The 10,000-nt window shown below is 36.9% G+C and overlaps 1 protein-coding gene across 15 annotated transcripts in view; it reads left to right on the top strand.

Moving 5' to 3' along the window:
- The window catches only part of LOC124426259, a 180,570-nt gene that overhangs the window by 141,539 nt on the left and 29,031 nt on the right, over positions 1–10,000 (top strand). For all 15 annotated transcript variants that reach the window (XM_046967730.1, XM_046967725.1, XM_046967721.1 and 12 more), the window contains 3 exons: positions 1–441; positions 588–1,948; positions 2,063–2,258. The exon at positions 1–441 is cut by the window's left edge and continues 127 nt beyond it. In XM_046967730.1, the coding sequence (XP_046823686.1) occupies positions 115–441; positions 588–1,948; positions 2,063–2,255 (1,881 nt within the window). In that variant the 5' untranslated portion in view covers positions 1–114 and the 3' untranslated portion in view covers positions 2,256–2,258. The remainder of the gene's footprint in view (positions 442–587; positions 1,949–2,062; positions 2,259–10,000) is intronic.

Below are 10,000 nucleotides of genomic sequence, written 5' to 3' on the forward strand. Positions count from 1 at the left end.
AGCGCTGAGAAAGGGACCTGGAGGAAGAGGTCCTGGAGGAAAGAACAGGGATTAACCTCTCGAGGAGGACGAGAGGAAGACGTCATAGTCCGTCTCGCTTGGACGGCTAGGACGATGGCTGCAACTGATGGTCAAATTGTCGTGGCGGCCGCACGTTGGGCCGAGGAAGCGACATATTTGCGCGAATTTGTCACTAAATATCGTCTACCGGCTGTAATAAAGATTACAAAGGGTCAATATGGTGGTCTTGGTGTACCAACCCTTCCAGCCCCGAGTCTTCAAAGTACGGCATTGTTATTGTCAGCAGGCCGTAGGCGCAAAATTGTGGCACAGGCTGTTAAAATCAAGGAAGGACGTAGAGTTGTTGGGGTTGGGCCAAGATTAGCTATTCCAGACTCCTACGCCGGATATTTTGAGATTTTGAGCGAAGAAGGTCGAGCGGTGGGTTTACGAGGAACGACTTTTATTAATGTTCATTTAATCGTTTATTAAATCTTTTGCATGTTTTCTTTTCTTTTTGTTTTCTCCATGTGAGAGCAATACGCATTAAAGTTAGAATTTATCCTTAACACTTTGGATTCCTACAGGTCCGTGGAATCGAGTCTGTGAACGAACTCTCCCGAAGATGCCCGGAGGAGGGAGCCTTGGTACGTGAAACGGTACGTGGTATAGCTTGCAGAGTGGATGACGAATCTGGAATCGTCGTGCCCGAAGGAACGAGAACTCTGGCAGCTGGTGAGACAATTGTGACGGCCGGTGAAGTGGCATTACCAGGTCGCGGACGTTTCTTACGTTGCGTCGACTGTCGAGGAGAGAGCATACTTTTGAGCATGGAACAACGTGGACGCTTCAGCGCACTCGCCAGAGAGGATAACATTAGCGGCGTTCACACGGCTAAGGCATTGCTGAGCAAACGGCTACCACTAACGGTTAGATTGGTCCACGGGCAGCCACCGAGAGGCTTGAAATCATCGTCCCAGTTCGTGCCGGAGCTAAGGCTCCTTTCGACCTTCGAGGAGGAACACGTGTTCGCATTGCCCTTACAGAGAGAGGGAGCAGCGGTGGCGTTGCCATTGGCGGCACCTTTGAAGTTGGTCAAGGCGAGAAACGAGGAGGCACTTAGATTGATGCAAGAATTTACGAGGTTGATCGAACGAGCCTCACGGCTCGTAGCCGACGTTGCCGATCGTGCACACGTTCTAGACGGTCGCTTGGGCGAGAGTAAGCCCTCGAGACAGACCAGAAGTGCATCGGGATTTCTAAGGCGATCTTCTGCCAACTCGGAAAATGCTCCTCTTGGACATCATAGGAACAACAACAGCAGTCATCATCATCATCATCATCATTATCACAGTAGCAGTCATCAGACATCCTCCGGTCATGTCGGATACCGGGACGAAAATCGCGTGCCACCTTCTTCCTGCACCGAGGATTACGACGAGATAGATCAGATTTACGATTACGTTCGTGGCTTCGCGCCCTTACCCAAAAGCGTCAGGTCCCCTTACGAAAGCCCATTAAATCCCGGCCAAAGTTCCAGTCCACCTTTGACACCTGTCACCGTTACGATCGCCCCATTGTTAGACGATAGACCGGAACCACCACCGATCGAGACAATCCCAACGAAGAAGATTCAAGCTGAAAAGAGAACGAGGCGAGCGGTTAAGGAAGCTCCACAGCCGAAACTCGAGAAGCCACCATTGGCAAAGTTATACGTTAAAAATAGCGGCACCCAGAGAGGACGTCCTTTGATGAGGCAAAAGAGTGCATCACCTTTAAAGGAGACACCGCCAGGTTATAAAGGTGGTTCTCCTCTATTCAATATACGTTATAAAAGTCTGACAAATTTGCAACAGGCTATGGAACTGGATGGGACTCTAGATTCTAGCCATTCAGGTGGTAGGACGTCCGGTGATTCCGGTGCGGGTGCTAAACTTCCAGAAAAGAGGTATAACAAATGAGAAACGAACGAACGATAACGTCATTAATAAAAACTCTTTTATATAACATTTTTATTTCACATGTAATATAATTATCCCTTTATATGTTGTCATTTATTCAGATCGCGACGTTTAAGCAGACCACGTTCTTTGACGAACTTAGTCTGGGAACTTCGAGGTGGAAGCGGGCTTGGATGTACGAGACCGGAAACGCCACCACCCGCGACCACGGCACCATTACCACCGACCAAGTGCGGACCCCGTTTGGCTGTCACGGTCGTAGCACCTCGACGAGTCGGCACGCTCTACCTCTAACTCGTAAGTTTTTCTTTCTTATTCTCTTTTTTTTCTTTTTTTTTCTTTTTTGTTCTTTCTTTTCCCCCTTCTTCTTTAAAAACCAAGTAACGATCTTTAATCGATACTGCTCCGGCATGATTTCATAAATTAAATCAATCCCGTTTCTTCGATCATCCCAGCGCAAGAGGATATTTAATCGTTTTTCTTTTTCGATCCGGACGTTCGCGTCGTGATCTAGTCTTAAAAGTACAAGAAAATATGACGCCAGTCACGACATAATAGTTAGAAAGTAATTTGTCCAATGTAAAAGGGTTGAAATCATTAAATTCGCCAAGCTCGTGAAGCCCCAGGGAAATCTTTTTAAAGGTGCATTTTACTGGGCGTTATAAAAGATGCACTCCAACCGCAACTGCAACGGCAACGGCCACAGCTACAGCTACAGCTACAGCTACAGTGGCAGCAACAGCCGCTCTCTGTCTCTCTCTCTCTCTCTCTCTCTCTCTTTCTCTCTTTTCTCTCTTTCTCTCTTTCTCTCTATTGCCATAAGTCCTTATTCGTTTAATCGTCGCCCCTCCTCTCCCATCCCCTCGCGGCCCTCTTTTCCACTACCGATACTTATAATGACGTCTAGGAAATGCACTTCTCTCGGATGGTTCAGGAAGTCCTCCGATTACCACCGTCGGCTGTTAATCCATCGGCGGACCAGTTATCGAGGAGCTGAGTGGTATTACGTGCGATTTTTATGATCTCTTCTAAGAACCAGGGACGAATACAAGCTTTCTGAAAGAAGTAATCGTCGGTATCTCGGGAAGACATTTAATTAGCCATTTAAAAACCCCTTAAGAGACCGATAATATTGCATTTATTATTACGTATCGTATGCTCTCAAACTTTTGGATTCTATCACTGTTATCCGAATAAAAGATTCCGAATCGAAAAATTGATGGATCGTTAAATAACGATACGACAGGTTGGAAAGGTGATGATGGGGTAGTAGAATGAGGGGAAAGCAAAAGATCAGACCAACTTTACGACTAATCCACGTGTTCGTCTTTCGAGTTCATTCTCCATTTATCAATAGCATGATAAATCCACCAAGCGAGAAATCCAAGCTAATGATGGATACACGCTTGGCCAGAACCTCGTGGGGCGGTGAGAAGAGGGGGTGGAGGATATATAACAACAAACATTATCTCTTCTCTCTCGTATGAGGCCCTAAGCACGCGGAATTGGGGGGGGAGTGTACACAAGAGAGAGGAGATGTTCAGCGAGTTATATCATAGGGGATGATCCACCTACCCTCTCATTTTTGGTTTACCTTGAAGCTCGATTGATTCCTGAGCTGAATTAAACGACGAGGAATATTCAAAAGGGATTCAACGATTTTTGACGAATATCATTTACTTCCTGCTATCATTACTTTCCTTGACCGTTCTTCGGTCAGTCGAATCTTTCTTTTTTGCTTTTGTTTTTTGATTTTCTTTTTTCTTTTTTGACTCTCCTCCTCCTCCTCCTCCTCTTTACTATCGTATTACGATGAAAATGAACCGATTACGATAGGGAAAGAAAATGGGTTTTGCATTTAAATTATTCCAACGTAAAAAATCGCTTATGATATCTCCTTCTTCTTCGTCTTCTTCTTCTTCGTAACTTGCGGCTAGCCGCAGCTTATAGTCCACGCTCTGACGTTGGTTCTGGCTTATAACGCAATGAAAAAATCATTGTAACGTAATTACGCGATGTCTCTTAAATGTACCAAGGATTCGCGATCGGGAAATCTCTTGGAAAATTTTTAAGACCAATCATCCGACATATATAATCCTCAGACCCTATAACCTCGCTCTCCTCTCCCCGCCCCACCCCACTCACGTTTTATTCGCCATTAGTTATGTTACCTATGGGCTGCTTCAAACGTATCAGTAGTAGTAGTAGTAGTAGTAGTAGTAGTAGTAGTAGTAGTAGTAGTAGTAGTACCTTCATTCGCTGAGATCGTGTCTGACCATTACCCAACTACTTTCTACTTCGCTCGTAATCGCTCGTTCGCGGGCAATGCTGCTGCCTTCTGGAAGCACCCAGCACCTTCTTCTCCCCCTCCCTCCCCCTCCCCCTCCTCCTCCTCCTCCTCCTCCTCCTACTTCACCTTCTTATTCGGCGAAACTAAGTTCGACGTATTACTTCAATCGTAATTCTATTCCACGAGTGTGACGTGCACTATCAATCTCGTCGACGTACGAACCCGTTCAATTCGTTAAATCGATTAATTCCACGTAAGGAAAAAGAAAAAGAAGGAAAAAGAAAAAAGAAGAAAGACAAGAAAAAGGAGGGAAACGTAATGGAATGATATAAATTGATCTTTTCCCTTTCCTTCTCTGGTTTTTTTTCTTTCTTTCTTTTTTTTTTTTTTTTTTTTTTTTTTTTTTTTGTAAATTCCCTTTAGAACATAAAAATTTCAAATTTACATTGTAGAACTGTTTCTAAATGTAATAAGCCTTTTGATCGATTCGTTTGCTATGAAACGTGCTATGAAACATTTTTATATAAATTTATATAAAATTTTAATATAAATTTATATATGAATTTATATTAGATTTTTATATTAAAATGCAAACAGTATTTTAACAACTTAAATATAAAAAAAAAAAAAAATTCAAAAAGTGACGTTAATGGATCGGGCTCATATATTAACGTTCGATTTCAAGAATGAAATTGATGGAAATAAATGAACTTCCTTATCTTTCTTATTTTACTCCTTCTTTTCCTCCTCCCCCCCCCTCTCTCTCACTCCCTTTTTCTTCAATTCGCCTCGAAAAGCGAAGAAATGAATTTAGACGAATTGGGAAATGTAAATAGTAAAAGTCATTTTGATCGATTGATTAAATTTCAATTTCAAAATACTAATAAGGTTTCTCAAGAAGGGACAATAAATCTGCATACATCTTATCAACGTTAAAACACCTTATATACATATACTTATATATATATATATATATATATATATATATGTATTATAATTTTAATGTTTTTATTAGTTTATTTATTTATTTATTTTTTTTTTTTTTAATATATACGTATACACAAAGATAGATAAAAATTAGATATATTTATATACATAAATTAGATTATTACTAAATAATTCGATCCGTCTAATTCGTACGATTATCGTCAAATCAAAATAATCCTGAATTTGTCGTACGAGAATTAATATCAACATTCGTCGAATTAATTTGCCGATGATTTATAAGAACAACGATGAGACGTGACGAGATAAAGATGCTATACTAATCGCGCACATCCATTTATTATCAACTATCATAAATGACGATATTATCCTAAAGTATTTTCAACTTAACAAACGTAATTAGAATTTCTTACCGCATTTTCTTTTCTTATCTGAATATTATCTGACGGCGTATTAGATGGCGTTAACATCGGGATAGTTATCTACCGCCATTATCGGTTATCGTCGATAATTAGAAACCGATCCTTCTGCGATTTTCCCCGTATGGTGTTTTTAAGGTGGAACATTTACTCACGGGATTGTTATCTTGGAAATTGCTATACCTAGACTACTACTATTACTAATACTACTACTGCTACTACTACTACTACTACTACCGGCGCCATCCGAACCAACTCTATGACGAGGACGTTGATTAATACCAACATATTTTACCACTATTACTATTACTACTACTATTACTACTACTACTACTACTACTACTACTACTATTACTACTACTATCATTACTACTATTACGTGTTCAGCTTATTTATACCATCAACGCAAACTCTTCCATCTTTCTTCCTTCCTTACACGCCAACATATTTATGTATCTAATTACATAACTTAAATGCGTGTACGCGCGCGCGCGCGGAACTAAGAGAAATGACGTCACAGCGAAGTGGAGTGAAGAGAAGAGGGGCTAGGTCATTCTTAAGTATATCTTTTTTTTTTCTTTTTTTTTTTTTTTTTTTTTTTCATACGTGACACCTTCGATTTTTTTTTCGGTGTGATTGAACCATCCCTCTCTCTCTCTCTCTCTCTCTCTCTCTTTCTCTCTCATTAATATAACCGGAAGCGTGTAGATAGATATATATATATATATATATAAATATATTTTTTTTTTCGAGTACGACTTGCATTTTACCGTTTCGTTTACTCGGAACTTACGTGCTATGAAAACTTAAAGCGATTTGCCGTTGAAGGGAAAGAGGAGGCTAAAAAAAAAAAAAAAGAAAAAGAAAAAGAAAAAAGAAATAAACGATATCGATGGATCGTGTCGCAAGAATCTACTCCGTGCATCCGGCATTTCTACGTATATGTTTGCATATATATATATATATATATATATATATATATATATATACATAAACACACACATCTATATATATATATACATATATATTTCTATAAGTATTTGTATATATAAATATCTATGTGTGTAGTAGTTATCCCATCAAACGTTTTCACTCTTGTCTCACCGAAATCATACATATTTATCGTATTACATTCGCATTGCATGCAAATCACGAAAGACGACGTTCTTCTGGTTAAGGGGACTCCTCCCCCCTCCCTTCTCTTTTACTCTCTCTTTCTCTCTCTCTCTCTCTCTCTCTCTCTCTCTCTCTCTCTCTCTCTTTCTTCCTTTTTCTTGGCACTTAGTCCTATTGTCTGCCTACATCTAACTTTCTTCCGGTAAAACTAAACCCCAAAGCACCATTTGAAACGTTTCGATTCTGACTCATTCATGAAATTTTTTTACCTATTTTCTACAACGAAATCTATCCTGATCACTCGTAAAAGAAAATGATATTGAATGTTGTTGTTGTTGATGATAATAATGATGATGATCATCATCATCATCATCATGGGGAAAAGGAAAAAGAAGAAGAAGAAGAAGAAGAAAAAGAGAGGAGATGGAAATAGATGAAGACGAACTTCTCGTATAAGCGTCACGATGTCTGCCGGAGAAAGGTTCGAGTTCTTAAAACTCCTACGCGTACTGTCGGCAACGCGTGGGTACGTCGATTTATCCGTTTGGATCGGATAAGATAAGAGCAGCAATCCGTTAGAATCTCAGAGATCGAGTGTTGTTGTAGGCCATTGAAAAAATTTTTCCACGAAGGATCGTCCAACTGCGTACGATAGATACGTTTTTTCTTGTTTTCTTTTTTTCTCTTCTTTCTTTCCTTTTTTTTTTTCTTCTTCTTTCTTTTTTTCTTTTCTTTTTTTTTTTTTTTTTTTTTTTTTTACTCTCGCTACGATCTCACTTCCGAACGGTACTTAATTACGTTCGAACTTATTTATATATCTTTATTGAGATATATATATATATATATATATATATAAAACTGTATACTTGAATTTAATAGAAAATATTTTATTTATTCTTTGTACAAAGAGAAAAATAGAAAACGAATCATTTTATATTTTTTTTCTCCTTCGCTATTTTTTTTTTCTATTTTTTTTTTTTTTTTATTTTAACGGGATAAACAATTTCACAAAATGAGAATTTATTTCGACGGAAGTATTTTCATCGGAATGCAACAATTGGTACTGTTGTATTACCATTAGTATGTACCATTATTTTTCCCTTTTTATTATTTTTTTTTTTTTTGTTTTCTTTTTTCTTTTTTTTTTTTTTTCTTTTCTTTTTACTTTCAACGTTACCGTTCATTAGACGAATATATCTTTTAAAATATTTAATGAGTGCCTTTAAATAAATGAGTCAGCATTTGTATTAGATACATTAATAGGTAATATAAGTGACTCAATTTTAAAACTCAATTATTTATACTGATCAAAATGTTAAACGTATATTATACTTATTATGAATATTTATATTTGCGAGATATTTATCGTTAATTAATGAAAATATTGATCGAATAAATAAAAATCCCTTTTTTTTCTCTCTCTCTCTCTCTCTTTTAAAAGTGTTTTCTCTTTTTTTGTTCTTTTTTTTTTCTGTTTTTTTCTAATGTTTCAACTGAAATTAAAACTTGTAGCCAAAGATGCGAATTTTATAATGAAGAAAGAAAAAATGAATATTTAAAAATTTTACAATAAAAAGATAAATGAATATTATAAAAAAGAAAAAAAAGAAATATATATATATATAGTGAGTTTTATATGGATGGAATAATTTGATCGATTTTATGTATATGAATATATTAATGAAAATAATTACGATCAAATGATCAATCCTAAATCAAATGATTATGATGATAAAATTATTACGTTTTCGAATAATAATCTTAGAACTTAACTTTTCATCCCTTTGAGATTAATTGACTTAAGAAAAGAAAAAGAAAGGAAAAAATATCAAAAAAGAAAAGAGAGAGAGAGAGAGAGAGAGAGAGAAAGAAAAAGAATAAAAAAAAAGAAGAGAGAAACAAAATGCACAATTATTTTTATATATACGTTCGATCGATGCGTACAAAATGTTATCGCAATAATACGCGATTAGATACAATTCGATACACGTTTGTACATTGATAAAAGAATACAATTGTGATACTATGATGCTTTTTTATCTTCTTCCTTTTGTTTCTTTTTCTTTTCTTTCTTCATTCGTTTTTTCCTTTTTTTTTTGTTTTTTGTCTTTTTCAATTTTTAAAAATCTCCTCCCCTCATCTCCCGTTGATCGAATAAAATCACTTACGTATCTTTTTATTTTTGTCTCTCTCTCTCTCTCTCTTTCTCTGTCTTTGACATATAAAACCTCATCGTCAATTTTATCATCTTGTTCGCTTATTTATCTGATTAAAAAACATGAAAGATATCGGAGCGAACTTGTACAGCGTAAAATTGGCATGGTACTAGACGCGTAATGATCGAGTCAATTCGTATGTACCTATATACATACATACATACATACATACATACATACATACATACATACATACGTACGTACGTACGTACATACATATATACATAAGTATGTTTCTTAAGAGAGTAGCAAGAGAAAGAGAGAGATAGAGTTACTCGCTCTTACGTAAGGTTCATTTAATCGAGAAATATTTCTTCTGGTCTCTTAGCATCCTTCTTCTTCTTCTTCTTCTTCTTCTTCTTCTTCTTCTTCTTCTTCTTCTTCTTCTTCGTCTTCTTCTTCGTCTTCTTTCATTCTTTCTTTTCTCTTCCTGCCGAACCAGTTACTCTCCAGCACGCATCGGAAACTTGGACGCCCGCGCATTTATCTTCCTCGATGCAATGTACCGGTATATCTTAAGAACATACATATATATATATATATATATATATATATATATATACACATATAAATGTTGAATTAAAAAAGAAAATAATATTGTTGTTTTGTGTTGTTTTGTGTATATATACGTGAAAGAAAGAAAAAAAAAAAAAAAAAAAAAGGAAAGGAAAGTAAAAAAGAAAGAGAGGATAAAAGAAAAGAAAAAAGAAAATGAAAGAAAAAGATATACGAAAGAAAAATAATAAGAAAAGTATAAAAGAAGTACGATGACGAACGATAAATGACTTCCCCGATGAGTTGGAGACGAATTGATGAGTAGAAAATTACGCCATAAGTTAGAAAAAAATAAATAAATACGAAGGGAGAGGATGAGATAGTAAAGATCAGAAAAATATTAGAGAAGGAGTGCTCGATTGATTTATATGTGGTTCACGATGATTTTGTAAGAGAGAGAGGGAGAGAGAGAGAGAGAGAGAGAGAGAGAGAGAGAGAGAGAGAGAAGAGAATGAAAGGGGAATAGAGGAAAAAGAAGAATCAAGTGGAATGTGTCAA

Source organism: Vespa crabro, chromosome 8 (assembly GCF_910589235.1).
Source record: "Vespa crabro chromosome 8, iyVesCrab1.2, whole genome shotgun sequence".
NCBI classification, from domain to species: domain Eukaryota; kingdom Metazoa; phylum Arthropoda; class Insecta; order Hymenoptera; family Vespidae; genus Vespa; species Vespa crabro.